Raw genomic sequence first — 24,460 nt, 5'->3', positions numbered from 1 at the left:
AAAGGTATCATGGCTAATAGATGATAAGCCACCCCAACAGTGCAGTGACAACCCGTCACACATTGATATGAGTTTGGACTCTGAACTGCAGCCTGAGCTGTTGAATCAGAGAGGCTGGAAAACTGGCAAAGGCGCAGCACACTGCTCTCCCAAAGAGGGTGTGGGGCATGGCGAAAGGACTCTTGGCATCGTTCTCAGGGGAATAGTTTGGCTCATGCAATGACTGGCTCCAACAAGTTCTGAAGGAAGCTATGCTCAGGCCTTCTCTGCAGGGGAACATATTTTACAACACGGGGCCTTTGATGGTACTCTGGGTAGCAGTTTAGAAGACGCCTGAGATAGCTGTATACCTAACTGAAGATGAATGGAGAATGCATAACTACATCTCTGTATATGAAAAGAATAAACAGAAGTAGCTAACGTGAAAAAGAACATAGAGAAAGTTTTTGTGAACAGAATATACAAGACAGAGATAGCAGAACTGGTGTATGATCCTATCTTTTTCTTAGAAAATGAGAAAAAATTATTGCAAGTTAAAATATATTTATTTTCTCCATTGACGATATTGGAGCTGATATCCTCTAAGCTGTGAGCTTGACAGAAGTAATTTCCTATTAAGAAAGCTTTTACAACTCTGACATGAACATCACAAAACTCAGATAATGAATTATGTTTCCTTTATTTAATTTAATATTACATGCATTTTAGACACTGATTCATATTGTTTATTTGCACAAGTAGCCATTCTCAATGTAGAAGTAATAACCATTGCTGTTACAGTGAAATTCAGTAGCGTGCACTGCACATACTCATGTGCAAAGTTATTGTTTTCAGTTAGAAAAATTTAAGATCATGATTTCTAAATTAATATTATACATACAGTTTAATTTTGGTTTTATGCAGACATTGCATAGGTGATGATTAGCTTCTCAGGAAAGACTGGAATTGTGGTAGCAGTATTGTTGAAGCAGATCAAGTGACAGTAGCAAACAAGAAGATTTGAAGAAGCGGCATAACTTTCAGAGTTGAAAGGTCAGCAAGTACAGCCTAGGATAAAAACCAAAAAGGCTTGTTAAACTTGGCATTTGAATCAAATTTCTTTAAAGGAAGTCAAGAAGTCAGGAAAAGATTCAAATACTGACTACAATACTAACAATAATAGATTCAGACATGGCTAGAAACAAATTATGCTGTTTAATGTTAGTGCCTTATTGTATTATTTTTCACTCTAAGTTTTCAAAGAAAAAGTTTATGTTTATGTATATAAATCAAGTAACTTTATTTTAGCCTTTAGCCTTACTTCAAATATACATGGCATCATGGGCAAATAAGAGGTCTAACGTTTCAACTTGCTTCTAAAAATAACTGGGAATTAAGAATCCTTATCCTGTGGCTTGGCTAGTACTTGTGAAGTAAGTCCAATGTAATGACTCAAATAGTCAATGTCTTCTTATGAAAGTAAGTTAAAAAAAAAAAAGAAAAATAAAGAGTCATCACAAGTTCTTAAAGTTTGAAAAAAATACATCACTAGATTTTTGGGAAAAAATATATTTTAACAAATTACTAAAGATAAACAATAGGAATTTTCATCTTAATGACTTAATTCTCTTCATTTCCCATGACAGTACTTACAGTGAAATTTCAGATTCAATATTGACAAAAGTAATCTTGCAAAATCTTTGTAATATCAAAAAGAACAGAAACAACATTAAAACATACTGAGAAAAAAGGTATAAGCCTCTACAACATTTTAAAAACAATATATCTCACGAACATAGATTATATATTAAAATAGAAAAAATCTAATTGTACAAAATAATTTTATAACATTGCATTTTTGTAGCAAATGCACTCTTTTATTTCCTTTTACTCCAGAAAAACAGTTTTCCATACTGCATGTTCAAAGTTTCCTTAGTTTTTTATCTAAGGTAAGAATTTAGGCAGAAAGATTTGCACTATGTACCACGTGCCATGTGAAGCTTAAGTTACTCTTGTTGGCAAAGCATCAGAAACTATTTCGATCTCCTCTAACTGAAACTTATCCTTACTTCAGCTGCAGCCAGTGACGTCACCTCCATCAGGTTGACTGCTCGGAAGGCAAACACAGCAGCTGCCAGGACTGAAAGAAAATGCCCAAATTTAAGTTGCTAATCATTAATCTTAGAATTAATCTTGAGGTAAAATCCCAATTCTCACTCCCTTACAGTAATTATTTTGATTCTGAAGAATAATATACAATGGGCGGCTGTGTTTGAGTTTCTTTGGCCATTCTTTAAAACCGATAGGAAGAACACAACATTCTTTCAGAAAAGCCCGAGTGAAAACGTTTGATTTTAACTCAAACCTGACTAGCTTTTAATTAAAAGGGACAAGGTGATTTACGATTAGTTCATTTCTAAGCCAGTAATTTTAATTTATTTAAATAGCAATATTTAAGTTGTGACTATTATATAATATTAAAAGTTTATTTTGTACTACCTTATATAATTGTATCTCTCTACATAGCTGTCTTACATGTACAAATAGAACCAAAACCTTTTCTCTTCTCTCCTCTTCTATCCATCTACATTGTGTTTAAAATCTGACCCAATTGAAGATACATATCTCCCTTAGAACACACACCTAAAACCTTGCATAAAACTTAGGACAGAATTTGCTTTCAAAAAATAAGTACAAAACTTTCAAAGACTCTTAAAAAAATGAGCTTCAAAAGAAGAAATCCAGCAAAATCTGAGGAATTCTTAGTTGCTGTACGTACTAAAGAAGTACTCGCTCTAAACGAGTATCATGAATCTTGTCTTTTGTGAAAGGTGATAAACTCATTTATTGTTACCACTGAAGATGTGAGAACATCCTATGTTCTGTTCACAGAGCACTTAGCATTTTTGGAGCACTGTCAAAAAATTACCTCACGTATTTTTGTTAGAGATGAAGTAGTTACGCAACTCTACTTTTCTAAAAGTTATACTCTTCAACATGTACGTCATCTGCCTTCAGCATTCAAAGAGAAACTACTTTCTTTTTGTCACAAATCTCATTGAAGCTAACATGTATTTGCCTTACATCCAACTGGACTTAACACATTTGTAAAAATAATTCTATTACCAGCAAGAATTTCTAGAGAGTTGTATCCCAGGATTCTGTCCCACAGAAGCAAGAGCTGATCTGTAGCTAAATAACCAGAAAATGCCCGTACCATCCATTTAAATGAAATCCGTAGCCTGCAAACAAGTGATAAATAATAGTTATTCTATTTCTGTCTCCCATAATGATCAGACAGATCCTCTATAAACCAAAAATATTTTATTATTCTTCTGCATTTCTCTTCCAGGAAGAATACCCATTTTCTCTTGCTGCATTAATAATCAATATTTTCCTTTGCAATAGCCATCAGAAAACTATTTAGAATCTCATTTGACAAAGTACTAATATCATTAAAATATTCTGACCAAACAATCACATTAGAGAGATCCTCAGCTGTTATCACCCCCAACGTTTCATCCTTTCTCCTGTTATGCTATTATGATGAATACCAATTATAAGAGTAAGATTTCCAGGTTCTATGGTGCTTGGTGCCACGAGTGCACTGCAGAATGACAGCCTCTTGCTCTCTCTCCCCTTCCAGTAGCTTCTGCTGTAACTAACATATCTCTGTGTGTTCTGTCCCTTAGGTAATAAATCCCTTAGCTTTGTCAGATCTGACATGAATAACTGAAACTTAGCTGAATAACGCAGCATTTCTCATAGAGCAATTCTCTGCTCTTCTTCATAGAACATACAGAAGAAATGCGTAAAGCACATATATGCAGGTTAGACAAAGGACTCCAAGTGACTTTCAAGGAAAAATGGCACATTGATGTTCGCACTTTCGAATAATTTCCCGTAGCTTTTAAATTAAAATACTACAGAACAACATTTTCAGAACCATAAATCTGCAACATTTGTAGCAAGGCAGAAAGAAGTACTTACGGCTGAGCTCCAATTTCTCGAAGATGATAAAAGAGCTGGGGCAGATGGGTTTGTAGAAGAGTCTCGAACAGCAAACACAACGACACAATGCCCTAATGAAACAAGACCATATCCTGAATACCAACACTCATCCTGCCAAATCTGAGAAAACAGTGTCCACATGTAGGTATGCATGAATTTTTAATTCAAACAATAAACCACTACTCATGATAAAATATATAGCTCACGTAAGCGGGACACAAGCAGCTCTAATGCCTTCAGTCATCAAAGCCTTGCTCCTACAATTCTATGTATTAGCAACATAATCTATTTTGATTGTCCCTTTCAGCTCTAAGTTACTTATGGTATTTGTATGTCAGGGTCTAAGTACTTAGTGGGTTATTATAATATGACCTACTTGAAATATTTCCACTTTGATGAAATAGAACTCAGTTACACTATATAAACAATAAAACCAGAAGATGTGAGAAATAATATAGCTCTGATAACTAGAAATAAACAGCAATGGGGATAATTACAAAAACTTACATGTAAACATGTATTAAAATTTCTTTTAAAAATTACCATGAAAAATAAAAGATTCCTCTCGGACCAGTTTCCCTGCCATGAATGACCGAAAGCACAATGCACAAACTTGAAATGGTATATCAAGGAAATAATTTCATTTTAACCAGAAAATGTTTGCAAAAAGTAATGTAACTATTCAGCACTTTGTGAAGGAAAAAAAAATTACTATGTTTTATTCTTCAAAAATAGAAAATAAGCAAACTTCTACAATTGCCTTCCATTCAAGATGGCTGGTCCTGGTCATAAACGTAACCAAATTATTTAAATTCATCTATCAGTGCTAAAAAGCATGTGCTGTCACACAAAGATACTTGATTTAAAGAAACAGACGTTAACTTGGTATCACTGAAACAGTATCTGTATATATATGACTGTATTTCAGTTCTTCTACCTCAGAAAACACTAAAGTGTGTGTGCTTATATGTTACTGATTAAAATGAAAGCAAGTGTGCATTTATGTGACTTCTTGAACTAAGAAACCTATTACATAAAAGACTTGACTCTAAAAAACCCCCCAAAACCTCATAAAATGAGAACTGTACTATTTTCAAGTACATGATATTCTATAGCAAAGAGTAACACTGATGTAGAAAACAAAATTATCCAAACTGAAGTTAACCAATATTCTTTCCAAGCTTGCCTGAAGCATATATATATTTCAATTACATAGAAAATCACACCTCTGTATATTATTGTTCCATAGCAAACAGAATATCAAGTGAGTGGGTTTTAATTCCTAATGAACTTACAGAGGGATGAGAAGAGATGGAATGAAGTCTGAAGAAAAAACGCACATACATCTCACGGAATATCTGATACAATTTGGAAGGTTCATGGTACAGAAAACAAAGTGGAGCAACTGAAAGGATAAAAGAATTATAATTGACTCAACACTGTAAATTGCTGAAAGAGTTCAATGATTAAGTGCATGACGTATGAGGAAAACCCAAGTAATTTATAGTAGTACAAATTACAAAAACAATACTAAATCAATGATTTAGAAAGAGGTATTTTATTATAAAGTCTATTATTTGACGTAAAAAGTTAAGAAAGGGAGTACAAGACATTCTAGGTAATAGTTCTATATATTTCAAGAATCTAAACTAATCAGAATCTGCTTACTACAGTGCTGGCTTCCAAAGCATAAGAAACACGCTTTAAGGATAGCTTCTCTCGGGAGGAGGGCAATGATATGTTGAACAGTGTAAATTTTTTATTCAACTGTTTATAACTCCCAATATGCTCCTGGACTAGTGACCATCTCCAAACTGGTTTCTCATTTGTAAGACTGGAGTAAGTTTACTGCTTGAAGATGGGTGTTTTGAAAACAAAAATATTAAAAAAAGAGCTTTTGGTTGCCACAATAACATCACATAAGTATGACTGATAGGTAGAGACCTGTTTATTTCCCATAAGATCTGAAAAACACAGACATCTGATACTTTACTGTTTAGAAGTCTTTTAATACACCTGATTCAAAGTAACAGTTGGCTACATTTGTAGAGCAGCAATTCTCAAACTTTTTTTCCATCAGTCTCTCTTTTCTTTTTGTAAAAGTCTAGCATATAGATAAACCTATTGTATATATATGCTGTACAAACATAATCAGTTCCTCCTGATTTCTACTCCATTCATTCAATGCATGTTTCACAGACAGCTGTTCTATATACATTTCTGTAAACAGCCTTTTCATCTATCCACTCACTCACCACTTCTACAACTTCATTTTACAGGTGCATTCACTCTGGATTTTAACACACTCATAGTCACTATCTCTACATTCACCCTCCCTTCCAGTTTTATTTACACAAATATAGGGATATGGATACATTTGTCTACATACATATGTATACATATGTGCAAAGATATATGCACATTTATATATATATATGGGTGTATGCATGTGTGAATTTATTTTCATATATATATATCAGAGAAGATGGCTTAACAGAAAATAATGGTGTATGTGTATGAGAGGTGGGGTGCTAAGGTAGGGTGAGATGTTCACAGAAATGTGTATTTATGTACAAGATATATTACAAGAAGCAGATGGTGTTACTAGTGTGTATGTTTTTAAGGATCGAAGATGGAGGTGGAAGAGTTGGCAGCATGCATATGTACATAAAGGCCAGGAGGATAACAGAACAGTGCCTGACAGTTGGCATCTTATGAGCGTATGCACGCGAACATGCAAAAACGTACAGGATTTACATAAGGATCCAGATACTTCCTCTGAGAGCAGCAGAGCACGGAATACACAGGCTGCTCTGCTTGGTCCCAGCTACCGTACCCGCAGCCTGGAGTTACACTAGTGTTTCTGCTGCCTTGCTTTTCAGCCTCCCCCTTCTCACAACCAGCATGTTCTGAGCCCTTGCAAACAGACAGAGGACAGGAGGCAGAGAAGAAGCTCACGCCCAGTTTGAGAGACGCTGTTCTCAAGGGCAGAGTCAAATCTAAACATTTTGAGAAGCAGTTTCACACAGAAGCAGCAAAAGCCTCCTAGTGAGTACCTATGGAAGCGTTTGTAACTAAGTTGTTCATTGCTTCAAAGGCTTAGATTCTCTGCTCAGGTTCAAATTTGCACTTCATATTTTAGCTGCCGAATTTTAAAGATCATGTTATCACTGAACTTTCTTATTAGCCAAACACAGCATTTTAAGTATAATCTTAAAATCTGCTTGCCCTGTGATGCCACAAACACCTTTGAAAAATCAAAGGAAAAAACTGGAAAGCTGTAACAAATAGTCCCACGCTGCTGGAGTCTCTCTGTACTAGCTGCCTGTTACGCCTGAGACCTGAGGAGATTGTTCTGCTCTTTTCCTAGAAATCTTGTTGATATTTGAGCTTTCCTCTGTGCAGTAAAGTAGCAACCATTCTATCATTTAATGCTCCTTTAGCACCTGTTCTGGGCAAATGGATACAGCAACAGGCCTTTCACATAATTCACGTTTTTAAGAACTCTTTTTACAGGTAACTTGGTCTACCCAGAAATGAAACACCAGAAAGAGCACTCTGTCAACAAGCTTTATCCTTCTCTTCATATACATTAAGATGTATAGCTCAGCTATTAGGTCTCACAGAAGGAACTCCCACACAGTAGTAAAGAGAAACAGCCTGGAATTTCTAAAATTGTATACAACAGTCTTTATACACAAAGAAACAGAATACATATATATTTAAAATTTGCAGAAAAGTACATCCAGCTTTAAACTGCAATATGATAAAAAACAATCCTGAGGTTTTGAGACTTTATGAGAGTCGCACTTACCATACATAGAAAAGCCGTGAAAAGGAATTACACCTACAAAACAAAAATATTTCTTTTTTTCATGTTCTTTTATATTTCTTTTTATCCACATAGAAAAAAAATGCATTTTCCCCCCAAGTTTCTAAATCGTATTCTCCCTATCATAGGAATAAAATATTTCCTTGTTATGGCACCTGCAGTCTTAGATCTCAATCTTGTAAATATTTATCGGAATTGTATCACTTACTTCAGTATAACCAACTACGTGCTTAAACACATGCTATAGCTCCTAGAAAGCCACGTAAAGCTCTATTTCCATGAAGCTATTACCTATAAGCTTTGCTGAAATCAGAACCTAATTTCAGATAAATGACAACCTGTGAATGTCATGTGTTGACAAGGAGAGAAGAGGATAAAAGGAGTCCAAGACCTCTAGTAATTCATGTAGTACCCAGATAAAACATGTAGAGGACTTGGCAGTTGTATCATGACAGTTCTCTCCTCCTTTCCAGCTGATCTGAGCAACCATTCATTAATTTTCACATAGGACCAGTAAGAGAGAGCTGCTTTGGCAAAAGGTCATAAGGACAAAGCTTCATGGCTACAAAGCCTCAAAGAATTTCAGAGGCAAAAAAGGAAGAAGGGGGAACAAAAGTATGTGCTACAACTGGCACCACTGGAACACAGAAGACATAAAAGATAAGAGATACATATAGAGGCCAGAGATACAGATTTAAGACTGGTGAGGTAAGGCCTTGAAAGCAGAGCAAAGAGCTTGAACTTAAAATACAAATGCAGCGCAAAAACAGGGAAAGTATTCAATAGACAGGGATTGAAATGGTCAAAATAAGAGCTGAAAAAAAGAATTTTAATAACTGAAGTAACAACAACAGCAGTGATATTAACTTAAAATCATATAGATTTTATCTAACTATAATGTATACAGTTATGCCTGGATTTTTAAAACACAAATTTTGAAACGAAAGACTTGAAGGTGTGGTTTGTTGAGTACTGAAAAGCTGGGGGTCAGACAGTTTCTGCATGTATCATTCAGATCCTCTAAGTGGTGATATGAGACTGGAATACAAGCTGCTGCACCAGAAGTTGTTTTTCTACTCCTTCCCACACACACAGACAGACTCCGTATGTGACTAGTAACACCAGGCTAAATGTGGTTTTGGAGTAGCTTCAGTCCAGCTTACTCCTTTAAATTAACAAATTCCACAGAATAACAGCAAAACAATTTGTAACAGAAAAAGATGTTATCACGTATTTGAGAAAAAAATCCTGTGTCTTTCCAATCTACCGCTAGAGGAGGCAATAGTATAATTCTTACCATTTGGAGGATAGAAAACAGCGTACTCTTCTATTCCAAGTTTTCCTGTGAATCATCAAACCACAATTAAAATGTGATTAAACTGTTAAAAGATGTAAAGACTTAAATTATAAAGGTAGACTCTAAGTTACAATTATAAAAATCATAACTAATTACGTTATTGACCATTTGATATTGTCTAAAACAAGCAAGCAATGCAACAGGGACAGGTGCGGCGTCAGATGTAAAACTAAAATGCAAATCCAATAAGGGAGAATGCCAAACAGCAAAAAAGAGGAGGAAGATTTCAGTAAAGCCACCCCATTGAGATTTTATTCAGGCGTGTCTTAGGAGCTCTAAAGGTGTTTGCTGCAGACCCTGAAGACAGTGAAGCTCCAAGAGGGGATATGGTTAAGGGTGAAAGTCTGCCATGCAGTGGCAGACTGACCTAGGGACAGGAAAGGCATTTAAAAAGATAGAAGAACAGATAAAAAATATTCAAGTTGTCATTAAGCTTGCAACAGAGAGGAAGATGGATGGTATAGTTTTGATATAACAAAAAAATATTTAAGTAATTTGTCGGATACAAGAGATTACTTAAGTCAAGACAGTCACTGATAGTATAGATTGATCATAGAAGTTTTTCTTTTCCTTGCAAAATGAACATGTTATATTAGTTAACCATATTTTAACTATACAACCTAATAATTTAAAATCCACTATTAAAAATTAACAATTTATTTAGAAATAGAAATGTGTTTCTAAGCATAAATACAACTAATTAAAAGCTGTAATTATTTTAGTTTTAAAATGAGAAAATTCAACTAGAAAATATAATTATTACTATGAAAATTTATAGAATATTCAGAGATCTTTTAGATCTCTGTATTTTCTTCTCAGTACATAGAAGAATTTAGCACAGGGAATTTTTGTCAGGTTCAACGGAATCTGGACTAAAATATTTTCCTGTAGCATGAATTGACTGAACTAAATTAAAAATTAACCTGCAAAGCTCTTGCCTACTATCCCATGAAAACAAAATATAGTATTTTCAAATTACAGAAATCAGTTGTTTCATTAAACTAAACAATACTTTTTACTTTGTCTTTTAATAGTTTGCTTGCTGTGGAGCCGGGAGTTGTAATCTGGAAGTGGAGTATTTTTAGCATAAAGCACATCTCTTGGAAAATTAGCCAAAAATAGGACCTACGAGCCTTTTGGATTTACACTGCACAGGTTCAGCAGAGATTTAGATTTCAGCAACCTCGCTCCCCAGATTTGTCTACGAGTAAGGAGGATGTTCCCCATAGCTGTGTTTCTGGGCTGCATGACTCCGTGCCTGAAGTGAGACCTGGGATCCCACTGCTGTTCTGCTCTCAGGTGAGCCCTTTGCTTGTTTCAAGAAGTAGGTAAAGAAAACTCCCTAATTCAGTTAAAGAGAGAGAAAAGACCTACAAAGAAATAAAGGAGGAAGAAAAAAAAAAGAGAAAACCAACGTTGCTTCTAGTGTCATAAGAAGCAGCAAGAGGAAAACTGTCAGCAGAGGTTCTGTGTGAAAAAAGTCCTTGATACAGGGATCACATGTGGCTAAATACATTGGCATGAGGGACCAAGGAAGAAAATGGGAATTTAGAAAGTAAAGGGACATGGAAAAAAAAAGCGATTGGATAGCTGAATGATTCAAGAAGGAAGACAAAATTAGGAATCTCTGGGTAAAGCCAAGGCAGGTGAGGATCTAAGAAACAAGGAAACAGCCCAGAGGAATGGCATTTGAAGTCAGCAGAGAAGGCAAGGAGACTGAACCAATAAATTTGAGATTGTTAAGAAAAATAAGACTCACATGAGAACTTAACTCAAAGAACATCCAAAAGTAAGCTAACACTCTGGAAGATGCCATGCTTTGAAAAAAAATCAGTGTAAGCCTGCTTGGTAGAGCACTACTCTCTCAGACCTTCGATCAGAGCCCACGGTTCATCAGCAACATGTTCTGCTTCAGTCTACAAATATCTCCAAAACTCACTACTTTGGAAAGATAACATCCTACCACCACTTCCAGTCGCTAAATTTATTGAAGTTGCAGAGGATAACATTGTGTATTTAAATTTCTAGCTCTGATGAAGATAGATGTTGTCAAGATTTTATCACATTGTTGTGTGTTTAATTTATTTCGGTAAAACACTAGAGAATTATACACAGAAAACTACAGTAAAAGAACAACATTGCAATCTGGCATTCATGTGATCAGCTTCTAAACTGTCATCAAAGAATCTGTGCAGATGTCAACTGGCTACAGGAAGGTTTTATTATGTTCCTTTAAAATGTCGTCTACTAGGTGTAGTGAAATTCCCATACTGTATTACTGCAGCAGCCATCAAAAATCTAGGCAAGCTTTTTCAAAATAATTCCTTTTACCTCGTATGTATGATTTGGGTGGGGTGGCACTACTGTAAGTAAAGTGCTCCAATACAGATGTATCTCGAGAAAAACAGAGTAACACCTGTAAAAAAGACAGCATATAAAAGTCAGCTGACTTACTGGATCACAAAGCAATGTCAAACAGATTTAAGGATCTGTTTTAACTGGCACTTATCAGACGCTACTGAAGAGAGCTAATATGGCTAAAAGCTCTTGACCAACTTAATTCACCTTTCTGTTAAAATTTCCAGGCTTGCTCTGAACTTGCTATAATTTTAACTTCACATTCATTTGTTGTCAGTAAAATATCCCTGTTCTCCAGCCCTCCTTTTGCTTCTCAGCACGGGTTTATCCCCTTCTGTCACATCATTAGTGACTGTGCATGCAACTGACTGCTTTGATGTCTATTGAGTTATTTTTCTATTCAGTTACTATGACCTGGGGAAGTCCTAGGAAGTGAATAGGCAAAAGAAACTTTTACATTTCGCATGTGTGCAGTTCCATAAGACTGATCCTTACATTAGCTTTAATTCCCAGGTGCTTTACAGAATGCTTGCATGATATTCAGTTCTTTCAAAAAGCGAAGATTATAATGTTCACCTCGTACCTGTAAGTTCTGTAATTCACACTGTATTTTGTAAAATATATTTCTATTTTTTATTGTTTACATAAATGAAATATCTAGTACTCACAGAAATTGAGTATAAAATTAAATACTAAAGCATTCCTAGAAAAAAAATAACAACAAAGAATCTAATCCTATATGCAGTTGTAAAAAATGTAATAAATAATATTGTACTTGAAAATCTTCATGTTTTCATGCAATGGAAGACTGCACTATCAAGAATGTACACAAGAGGGCAGAAGACAGACAGACTTCAACTTGCTGCTGATTTTTTTTTTGCATACATTAAACCCTCTCTGCTCTTGCAGGTTTTAGGAGTTTGTTTATTTGTTTTAACTGTAGCCAAGGTGCAAAAGGTGGAAATGTTTTTAGATGGCATTTTCCTACACAATTTATTGTGAATAAAAACGAATGGATTTTTCTTTCAACTAATGATTGCAAACATTTTTCAGATATCATTATATGTGCAAAACTGAAACACTGCAACATTTGAACATCACTGCTTTTTTTTAAATTTATTTTTTATGGAAAGCAGGTCATATTTTGAGATTTCTTCCTCTTTTGAACCTCAAAACTATTTCTCAGATATAAACACTTTTTAAAAATAAATAGTTTCTTTATCTCAAAACAGTTTAAGCTAAATATTATTTTTGCGCAATGCACAATCATTTTCATAGCTGCCAAAATATAGCTGACAATAACAATACACAGGCAAATGTAATTCTCTGTATATGTTAACTGAGGTGAAAGAAAAAGAAATTAATCTAAAAAAGGACATAAATTATGTTCTAGCATAGGGGAAAGAATGTAACCTTAATTTGAGGCTCCCTGTTTTAGGACTACAGTGTCCAGTACTAGTATCTGGAAGTCTTTAAATTAAGACTATGCATCTTTACAAGGGAGGCTCTAGCTCAAGTATAACTTATGACTATATCTAAAAACTGCTGGGTGAGGTTCTTTGCATAGATTCATTGTGCAGGATGTAAGACTAAAGTATTCAAATTGAACCTCTGGCCTGAAATAATGAATTTACGAATTTAATAATTTACGTATTATTTTTCTCATTCACAAAAATGGTAATTGTAAAGAAAACAGTAGCACAAACTCCGTAAGTACAAAAACGTTTGGCAAACTATCGGATATTTATAATCAAAACGGAAAACAACTGAATTCAAAGAAATGAGAAAAAGGAAAAAAAAAAGGCAAAGCTTTTATCAAAAAGAAATTACTATTTAAAAAATAACTGTGTTTTATCTCAATAGCTATAAAGAAGTAACAAAAATATGTAAACTTTGGGATAAAGAAAGCAAAGACATTAAAGGAAATAAATTACATCATTTCACAGTGTTATTCCCCAAAAGGATTGCATGCTACTGCAGAGCTACCAATAATCCAACGAAACATTCTCATTGTTATTTTATGCCCAAATTTTCTGTTTTTGATGAATGTTTCATCTGTTAAGTAATACACAGACAAACATCATGCTTTGCTCAAAGACTTGGAAAACTTAGAGGCAGTAACTAGTCATGAAAAAAGCCACAAACCCAGTGCAAACATAGAAACAATTTATTTGATTTAAACTAACATTTTCATTACCTATTTTATTTAGCCTATATTTAATTCCAGTTATCATATGAAATCAACAAACAACATTGCACATCAGAGTGACTCATATTACAAAATTTTTCCAGTGGCCACAGAACGAAGTCATTTGGCAGCAAAGCATTTGCAAATTAGATTGGAAGAGAAAATTATCAAAGGAAACGGATAACTTTCTTGTAGAAAAGAGTCTGAAGAATACCAGAAAGTACCGAACAAAACTAGAGCCATAAATAATTAGAAGTTTCAGATATTCTTTGCCTTAAAGCCTTGCAATAAAACCAGGCACTTCATTTTTCAAAGATTTTTGGTGACTGTCCTTCAAATTACTAAGGATAGTTCAGTCTTATTTATGATTTTCATTCTGTAGTCATTATTTTACTTAATAGAGCTATATAAAAATTAAAATATTCAACTGTGCTATATATTAAGAACGATGAACAAAATCTATTTCTGATTATAAAAGATTATACTGTGTACTAGTTCACACTCCTTCATAGATTCTAATCACGTGTCCACTGGAACTGTCAGTTAATGACTAATTAATATGTCTTAGTAATCTATATAAGGAATGAAGCAGAAGTAAGAATGAGATTTTCACATCCCATGATGAAGAGATAATGTTACACTAATGAAGATCATCTTTGACACTTAAATCAAGAAAAGCTTCTGCATGTAAATATTTAGTGAATAAATATCAATGTTTGAGTTGTTATTATGTAGTCACTTTTCAAATTTTAATTCAGAAATTAATGCAGATATAGGTCTTAATATTGGAACCATTTTGAAGTAAAAAAGGCTATAATTTAATAAGGTAATAATTTTAACTGTTAATGTTTAAATGCTTATTATGTTAAAATATCATATGTAGACATAATTGAATAGTATGCTTAACTAGTAATGCATATTTTTGTACCTATAAGGATTAAGCAGCATTAAGGACAGCTTTTTGTTTAGTTAATTTACTAGCGGTTTTACGTGTTACCATCAAAGAAGAAACCACTTAGTTTCACATAGCTCTAAAACAAAAAATTAAGCAAGTCTAACCTAACAGATGTGACTAATGAAATTGAAAGCACTGTGGAAATAGTAAGTTTGCTGCATGACATTTATGTTGACACTGCAATCAACTACACATTAGGAAATTCATAAATGTAATCTCCTTCTATTTAAGGGCATTTGACAGACAGCAATGAAGATAATTCTTTATAAATTAGCTGGGTTCCCCATTGGTAGAAACAGCTTTGAAATGGGAGCAATCCTAAAAGTAACCATACATATCACTATCTTATTCAGAATCAATGTCTTCAATTTAAAAATATGTCAATACAATATCTTTTATGCTTATTGCAGTAGATCACTGTAAGGCAGTATTTATTTATTTTTTTAAACTGGCACCCTGAATGTACTTTTCAAGTCTTAATTTCTCTGTATGCCACAACTGTTCATCATTTTATTATTGCAAAGCTGGAAAGGGAAAGAATATGGTTGATTGTATTTTCTGGCTTACTGCACTGGAAAGACATTGTGTAGGGTCCTTCAGAGTAGGAGTTTTAGAAGCCTGTCCACCTTAATCAGTTTAAATGTACAACATTAACTTACAGTATTATTATTTTGAAGGGAAAGTACATACAATGCAGCAAACAGATGCTATCTAGGGTCCCACTGTACTCTGCCTACACACAAAACACAAAGGCAGTCCTTTCTCCAAAAATGATATAATCCCACAGGGGTATACCTTCACATTTTTCTAAGATAAAAATAGTAACATACCTGATATAAATAATCCTCAAATACAAAATAGTAGTCATCGTTGCTTGCTGTCAGCTTTACATCCTATAATCAAAAAATCAGCAGTTTGAAGCTGAAAGACACCTTTTCAGACTTCTGTAGAAGCTAAACTTAACACAGTGGTAGAAGACACTGTTTTCACCACTGAATCATGAAAGAGCTGCAGGTAAGCATATACTCCTTATCTTTAAAATAAAAAATGCTGTATTAACTTTATGATTAAAATATTCAGAATTAAAACTTGAAATGGAAGCGCTCAGATCGCAGTGCTTTCTTCCTTGCAAAACCAGTTATTCCTTCAAATGCAGTTACCGTTTCTTTACGACTTAACGGCTCAACTCAAACAAATGTCTTACACAAGAGCCAACACAGGCACAAGGAGAGAGTTTACAATAATAAATTCACAGTAATTATTCTTACGCGTCTTAAAACTAAACCATCTCACATTTTCTTTGCTAAAAAAAAAAGATACTGGTGTGATGAGTATATAAATCACTTAATCAATGTTGAGTGAATCACTCACTTTGTAAATCAGGCTGTCCACTAAAAGGTCGTGCTGAATCACATTCGACTTAAGCTGTTCATAATACAGGATATCCTAAAATTGAAAATATTAACATCATCCATCTGAGACACAACTTTAATTTATATTTAAACCAATGAAGCCAATTTTTAACAATTAAAAACACCCTAAGCAAAATCATAAGCATATATTCAGCTGAAAAACTCACTGCACAAGTTATGCAGCATTATATCATTGCTTATTCTAGCTTAAGCCCTAAGAAATGAGGCAGATATTTGAGACTTTATAAAATGACCTCCCCTTTAGATAATTAATAAAATGAGAATGAAGGAACTAATCCAAACCAAAGATCCATATCTTCCATAAGGCATGATCTTGGGGCTCTAAAGCTAAAATCTTTTCAATGCTCAAAATCATTATAGTTTTTTTCTTTGTTATCCTCTATTTTCATCCATCTCTCCATTAATAGGCTCTGTCATTCTTCTAGCATTAGTGAGCTGCTGCAAATATTTGATATTAATCTAATATGAATCTCTAAATAGTACAAATTAGTGAAATGATAAGTATATTTTAAAATCTTGTGAAGAACAAAAAGAACTCAGACCTTTTTTTAGACTCCAATTTTTTACACTCCAATTATTTCCTGACTGTCTAGACAACATACACAAGGGTGAAACAATGGGGAAATATCAGAAAAAACACTTCTCTGCTTTTGCTTATTCTATCCTTTTCTTCTTCGAAAGAGCTTGCAAAGGAGACAAAAAATTAAATATTGCAGTATCATCATGTATTTCCTAAATATCTCTTTGTCATTATGCCTACAATGGAGTAACACAGTTTCAGATTGAATACCACAGTTTGAAATGGATTTGGAATAAATTTATAAACTAAATCATCAGTCCCAAAGCTCCTTTGCAATTTACAAACTATTTTTGTTTCAATGTGTCTCTACAGGCATCACACAAATGCTTGTATATTTCAAGTTTTATATAATATTTACTGACTGTTTCTTTGCAAAAAAAGGTGAGATTGCAGTAAGGATTTCAAGAATAAATACGAAGTAAGATGAAATTTTGGGAGGGAGAGAATGGAAACAAGTGAAGAGAAGTGTAAGGAACATTGTAACTGTTCTTTGTATTAATCCAAAACTGAGAAGTGGTGAATATTATACACTTAAAAATTACTAGAATTAATACATTATTAGACTGTTAAGTTGAAATGAAGACAAAAGCTGTATTTATTAAGTACTGATAACTACCACAGGGAAAATATTTACATTTTTCTTTCTGAGAAGTAAAAAGCGCATGTATAAATAGTACACTAGTTCTCTATGAAGGATCTCTATAAATATTTACTAAACGCAAATTAATTGCAGTATGAATGTATCACTGTTAAGAGCTGCAGAGAACTACTCTAATATTCAAGTCACAATTTTAAAGCATTGATACTGTCAAATGAATAACGTCTAATTTTTTTTTGCCATTCCAAATGACTGTATATATTAGAACGGAAAAAGCTAATAAAAAAACCCTCTTCTTTTTCATGCTAAGCAGACTGCATGACTAATTGTTTCCCTTGTACATGGAAGTGCTCCTGCATAAGAAATGATACAATGAAACTTATGGCTACAGGGGTACTAGATAATGCAACTACTAATCTATTGTAACTTGGGAAAGGGATTCTAATAACCTCATGGTTTCCTGTTATCATTTCCTAGTTTTTAGTTCTATAGAATTGCCTTGAACAATTGCTAAAAGCTGTCTGGAACTGGGAGAAGAAAGTGGTATGAAGGAAGAGAGTAATCTTTTGCTACACACACATCGAGAGCACACTTTAAATGTATAAGCAGAAACAAGTTTTCTTCCTAAACTACTTTCACCTGAGGTCACACAGTGGCTCCAAGCCACAAGTTAACATTATCACTAATCCAGTATTTTGTACTAATCTTTTCCCTCCTGAATTAGGAAGCCATTCAATTATGTTTTACATTTGCTTACAAGAGTCCACTTTCCTGTTATTATTAAAATTATTGCAAAGCCACAACTAAAAAGTAATCACTTAGGGTACACGGTCAATTCAACTTAACAGTCAGAATAACTCGGTATTGAGTTGAATTGCTGCTGGTTTAGTCACACTTACAATAGACCTAGAGATTTGTCATGCAAGGAATGACTTCACTGAATGTATGAAGAACAGATTTCTGTACAAGAAAAAAACATTCATATTTTATTCATAAATAATGCTCTACTGTATTGACATCAGGAGTTTAGAGTGCTAGTTTCAGTACAGTTTTGTTTATGGCATCATACTGAACTATGATTGTTATGTTATTTACTAGCTTCCTGTGCCTCAATTCAACTGCATTATTAATTGACGTGTAAAGAATTATTTTAATTACAATCACATATAAATCTTGTTTTAGCATAGCCAGTGAACAGTATCTTTTACAGAAGAAAAACAGAAAACTGCTGAAAGAAATTTAAATGAAATACGTTTGACCAGAACAGAGTGTTTGGTATTTGTTAATCCAGAATGACACATGTATTTAAAATATTTTTTAAAATTTCTTTTTGTTTTAGCAAAGGAATCAATAAAGCTGAAGTATAGAAATTTTCCATTTCCCACTCTTCAGACTTGTGTACTGATTTTAAAAAAAAATCTGTTTATTAGAATATAGGGGAAATATTGCCTGAGTTAGAATAGAGATTTGAATAGCCTTAACCAACAGGATGTACAATACCTGAAATATATATCCTTTCTAATTTTCCTCCTTAATTTGTTTTAATTGGTGTAAATATTTCAAGCAGTTTAAAAAGTGGTAAGAATAAGCAACCTAATGTTTAGGGCACTGTCTTAAAAGAGAGAACAACTGTGCCCAGATTCTTCAGCAACTCACAGAAACAGAATGGAAGTTCTTTATAATTCAGTTGAACACTTTCTTCAGTATGATTTTAAGTAAAAAGGGTAAATATAAATAATTGTTCTTTTCATAAATAATAGTTTCTCCTTCACTCTTACAGAAATCAACTTGGTAATTTCTCAGAAAATAAAACACCATTTGCTGTCGTTGTTACAAATTCATCATGAACTAAAATTTCAAACACAGCTCAAAGCTCTACCCTGAAAAAATGAATAGCAAATTTACATTGCAAATACTAGCAGAGTAAAACAGTACCTAAATATTTTAACAGTCAAATAATTAGCAAAAAGACCAGAAGGTCAAGCTGTCCACTTGAACTAGAACTTAAGAGAAAAAGTTTGGGAAACAGATCAGAAATTATTAAAAAGGGACTTGCAATGCAAAAACAATCATGACCATTCTAGGAATAATGGTTTTAACTCATTACTTGTCAATCATTTTGCCTCAAACTGTGATTGTTGTGATACAAAATGAAAACAGGGCTTGAGAATCACACAGGCTTTTAGATGCAACTTGACCATAAGTAGATCTTTCCCATGCCTCTTAGTAAGACAAAAGGCTTGTGATTCATGCTGTATTAATAAATTTATTCCTTATATCTGAATCATAAACAAGATTGGTCACAAATTTGCTTTCAGGCCACATGACCCTTTCGCTCAGTGATCAGTTTTTCTCATTTACAGTGAGAAATATTTTTAAGAACCTCACTCAGGCTTCAGAAAAGATTCAATTCGTGTTTTACTATTTTATTGGTTGCATTTCTTCCTCCAGATGTCTCCAGATGAGACAACTGATTACTACCAAGTTTCAGGAGTGTCCAAAATTATGGTAGGTTTCTTAGCCTAAAATGTTTTTATTTATAAAACCAAAATATTATAATTTTCATCCTATTCAACCTTTCTTCTCTGCCTGCCAAATCTTAATGTAACCCTGATTTTTAAACTTTATACTTTTTAACAATATGTTACATTTTTATATAGACCACAGCTTTTATCAAAATGATACCTATTTTTTGTACTGCACCTCCAAACATACTCATCTTTCCAAGTTGAAACAAAGTACATTTCAGGATTACAGCGCCCAGCCCTCAACCTTACAAAGCCACATACCAAAATTTCCATGGAAAAAACTCATACTGTATTCACCTGAGAGCATAAGAAAAAGGGAGCTCTGAAAGTAGCTCACAGGCAAGAGAGAACAGTATCTTTCAGCAGTACCCAGCAAAGCTACTTTAAGCAGAATCTGGTGATTCATCTTCTTTGAAATTAAGGTTTGGATTACTCAGCAGCCTCTGTGCAGGTACAGTCCACCTGTGGCCTGTCATGAAATCCCTGGCACAGGAGCTGCACTCTCACTGCTGAACTGTAGGCAGCTCGTGATTCATTTTTAGGTTACCTTCACCATTTGATTGCACTATCTATATTTGCCTCTCAAATCAAATGCAAGAAATGAGTGGATGAAGCATAGAACTAGGAATATGAAGAAAGGCTTATATTGAGGAGTCTAGAAAGGAAACATTAAGATTTGTGGGAATTGGATGAAGTCTAAAGAATAGAAATCAGCATTAATTAGGTGAGCTGTAGATTTTGGAACAGAAGTACCACAAAGACGTACAAAACAAAAAATTAAACAGATTACATAAAAGGATAACGGACAAAAGAGTTAAAGAAAGTCCCTCTTGGCAATTCCTGGAAGAGGATCCAAAACTTATTCTCCTTTCACCAGACATCTGTGAAATCTACTTGTAAAGCACATCGTTCTCCAGTCAAAGATGATGACAGTGCATCACCGCTACTGGCTGTTTGAATGATGCAGTGGGTACCTTTGGCTACCAATCCTAACCTAAAAAACCCTACTGAGAAGGCATAGAGTTAAATTATGCTCCGTTATGAACTTACCACCTCACCTATTTATTAAGTTTTTAAGCTCAGGAAATTACACTCAATAAAAGCATTGCTAATTTCTGCATGCTGGAATTTTCAGAATTAAGATTGATTTTCAACCCATTAACTTAAAAAATTAGAGAAAAAGAGCTTATATGATAATGGACAATTTTCTTTTTTAAGAACTGCTTGAACAGCATGCAGTGAATAAACAATAGGATAACACACCAAATAGAAGGGAAAAAAAATAATAAACAGATTCTCAGTAAGCGTGTGCCATTCGTTTTGTGCAATGAATGAGGCAGATATCCCACAGGAAAAACTGTGATTGTGTGATTCAAGATCATACAATACAATATATATATATACACACAACAAATTACACTGCTTGCACAGACAATATTAACTGTGACACTGTTCAGCTTTTAAATTAAACTGTGACACTGTTCAGCCGTGACTTTACAACCTTAAAAATCCTCTTTTAACACAGTTTCTCTAAAATGTACCACTACAAATGAAAACTAGTAAACAATTCATTGCCAGGAAACATGTTCACGCATTTCTAAATAATCCTGCATATAGAGCTTACATTTATCATTTTTACAATTATGATGCTAGATTGCTAGTATTATTCCTTGCTTGGCTTTATATTAGCTGAGCTTTCCTGAAAGAAATTGTCCAAACAACAATATTGGATGCTAACACACACAATACTGCCCATACCAAGCCCTCATAATGTTTTACATTAAAGAAAGGAAATTCACGGTTGTTTTGAGTTATAGATGCACACAGCTATAAATGTAATAGAGCCTAAACTGCAAATCAGAAATATTACAACAAGAAATCTCTGCAACCATGCACTTCAACTTCAGCAGAGAAACAGTACACAAAAGGCAGAGAAAGGAAGTGTTAGATAAACCAATAAAGTCTGTATGAAATACAGCAGATCACAAAACAGCTACATGTATCTGAAAACCGCTTTGCTATACTTTACAAAATATAAAGCGGTATATTCAGTATATGCAAGAGGAGCATCTCAGGGCGTTGGCATTCTGGTGATAGTTACAGCCTTACTTCTGTGAAATCCTAGTAAATGCAACACTTAAAATGAACTACGGACATTCAGCTTATAGCTACAGTAACCCATGTGCTATCCTACCTGATCTATGGGCAGTCTGCTAGGTCTCGGTTAGAAAGCCTATCCCTTTAGTGCATTTATATTTTTAGTACTCAAAGTCCATAAAAGAACTGTAACTTAGAGCCTAGGATAACAAATACAGTAAATGTATTTAAAAAAATAAAACATAAAACCGGTATGCTATGCAAAAATAGTATTTCAAAATAAGATAAAAGGCTTCGATAGCTGTTAAGATTAGAAGATACAGTTTCAGTGTAGCATGCTAGAAAAACATTTATGTGAACTTACATCACAGCTTAGACGACTTTCTCCACATAGTGTATCTTGTCCACAGACTTGATAATTTCTGTTCTTTGTGGGGAGGGAGGGTGGATTTTGTATTTTACTGTTTTCCAATCCTTTATTTCAACAATCTCAAAGTGGGGACAAATTCACAGTCTGCATCACTTCATCCATCCTTACCACTTTTTCTTGATGTTATCGTTATCATTTTCCAGCCACTTATTGTCATCTTGCTTGAGTTCTTTCAGCATCATCATAAATATTATCTCACCAATAATTCCCTGCACACAGTCAACTCAGTTCAATCTCAAGGCTCTGGACCTTGTAGAAAGTCTCCTAAAGGAGAATGTCTACTGCACTGAATCTCAGAATACTGTAAGCGTATATAGTTCTTCATCTATAGTTGATAAGAATCATTTGTTATGTGTGTAGAAAGTTATCTCAAGGTAAAATACTATGTCAACGAGAACATATTAGCTGCCCTGATGTAACTGTCCACATGCATCCTTGCAGTAAGTTGGAGCTGAATTACTATTTATTACACAGCAAAGGCACATACATGAGCAGTTGTGATCAAACAGCTAATGCACTGTTCTCTACCTTACCTAAATTAATAACCTTACAGCAGAGACTAACCTTTCGAAAACGTCTAAAATATTCACACTTCATGCACAGTATAAACACATATTAAAAACAACTATAAACTGGAGTTAACTTTTAAAGGACCTAACAGTGTGGCAGACAAATAAATTAATAGACAGACATAGTTTGTTCCTCTTTAAAAGAGGTAACTGTTGAAAATCATCCATATGAATTTCAGGAAATTGATTTTAATAAATCCATTTCCATAACAACTCATGCTTTACATGAACATAAAATGAACTATTTTATCATTTTTCAGATTATTATCTTGACTTTCAGTCATCAAAACAGAATACCTGGCTTTTTCATTCAATTATTTCTTTTTCTTCTCTGAAAGGGTTGTCAGCCACTGGAATAGGCTGCCCAGGGTGGTGGTTGAGTCTCCATCCCTGGATGTGTTTAAGAAAAGGGTGGATGAACTGCTTAGGGATATGGTTTAATGGGGGATTAGGGAGGGTTGGACTGGATGATCTCTAAGGTCTTTTTGAACCTAGAAATTCTATGAAATTCTATGAAATTTTCCATATTAAGATAAAAATGCTCTTTGAGCATGCAGTATTTAACAGAATATAAACAGATGCACTGCAACCAACATTAGTTTCACACCTCTAATACTCTTGCTCTCATAAAGAGAAAGACTTCTAAAATTCAAGCTGTCCCAATAATTTAAAATAACTTAAATCTAGTGTTGAGCATCTTAAGTAAGAGGCATAATATTTCATTATTATTTCAGCAGCTTTTTCTTCTACAGAAAAGTCAATCTTTCATTTACTAGAAACAAAAGCCTATTTTTTTCAAAAAGGAATAAACTAAGTAATTCTATACCAGACCAAATAACTTCAACTTCTTAGGTAAGCTGCCAATTAACAAGATTTGCATTTGGTTTTAACGGTAAGATCTTATGATAGTACAATGTAATTAAAAAATGCCTCTATTACAAGAAAATGGCTATATCCTCAAAGGACATGAGATGCTGTAAAATTCTCACATTTATGAGCAAATTTACATATATGTATGTTATTTTTTATTGCAACAAAAGCCTACTACCAAAGTATTCGCAATTCTGCAAAGATTTAAATAGGGATTTAACTTTTTATGGTATATTAGACATACTGACAATAGCATGGCTTTGGATACTGCAAAAGATTTCATTGTTGAGGACTTGAGTCAAATATAAGGTCCTATGAAAAACCACAGATGTATAAGGGAGTATGAAAACAATCCACATATTACTAGTTCCTCTTTATGTCTTTTGATTGTACATATGTAGAGTACATGCAATAATATATAAAGCAATTTACATATGTACATGCATAAGACGACAGGTTCCAATAGCCAGGAAAAAAGTATAGCACATCTCCTTCTTATAAAATGTAGCAAAGATAAGACAGGTTCAGTCCTCTTTCCAGGACTTTTTTCTTGTCCCGTTCTGAAAAAGTCTGCACCACACTGGAAAACCTCAGGAGCTAGCCAGATTAACTGAACATTTTGTTCTACAGTATTCTGTTCATATATCTGTTATCAAACTAGGGAAGAGCCTAAAC

At 33.9% G+C, this 24,460-nt stretch overlaps 1 protein-coding gene across 2 annotated transcripts in view; it reads right to left on the bottom strand.

Annotated features, from left to right (window-relative positions):
* Positions 1-972: 972 nt before the first annotated feature.
* TBC1D19 (TBC1 domain family member 19) overlaps positions 973-24,460 on the bottom strand; it is a 77,068-nt gene continuing 53,580 nt past the window's right edge. For both annotated transcript variants that reach the window (XM_086611904.1, XM_086611905.1), the window contains 10 exons: positions 16,052-16,126; positions 15,511-15,573; positions 11,511-11,595; positions 9,120-9,164; positions 7,805-7,837; positions 5,286-5,395; positions 3,970-4,061; positions 3,106-3,221; positions 2,049-2,119; positions 973-1,047 (listed from right to left, as the gene is read on the bottom strand). In XM_086611904.1, coding sequence (XP_086468030.1) covers positions 973-1,047; positions 2,049-2,119; positions 3,106-3,221; positions 3,970-4,061; positions 5,286-5,395; positions 7,805-7,837; positions 9,120-9,164; positions 11,511-11,595; positions 15,511-15,573; positions 16,052-16,126 — 765 coding nt within the window. The remainder of the gene's footprint in view (positions 1,048-2,048; positions 2,120-3,105; positions 3,222-3,969; positions 4,062-5,285; positions 5,396-7,804; positions 7,838-9,119; positions 9,165-11,510; positions 11,596-15,510; positions 15,574-16,051; positions 16,127-24,460) is intronic.

This window comes from Tauraco erythrolophus, chromosome 5 (genome assembly GCF_009769465.1).
Source record: "Tauraco erythrolophus isolate bTauEry1 chromosome 5, bTauEry1.pri, whole genome shotgun sequence".
NCBI lineage: Eukaryota > Metazoa > Chordata > Aves > Musophagiformes > Musophagidae > Tauraco > Tauraco erythrolophus.
Note: the sequence above shows the minus strand (reverse complement) of the source record. Positions and strands in the feature narration are given on the sequence as shown.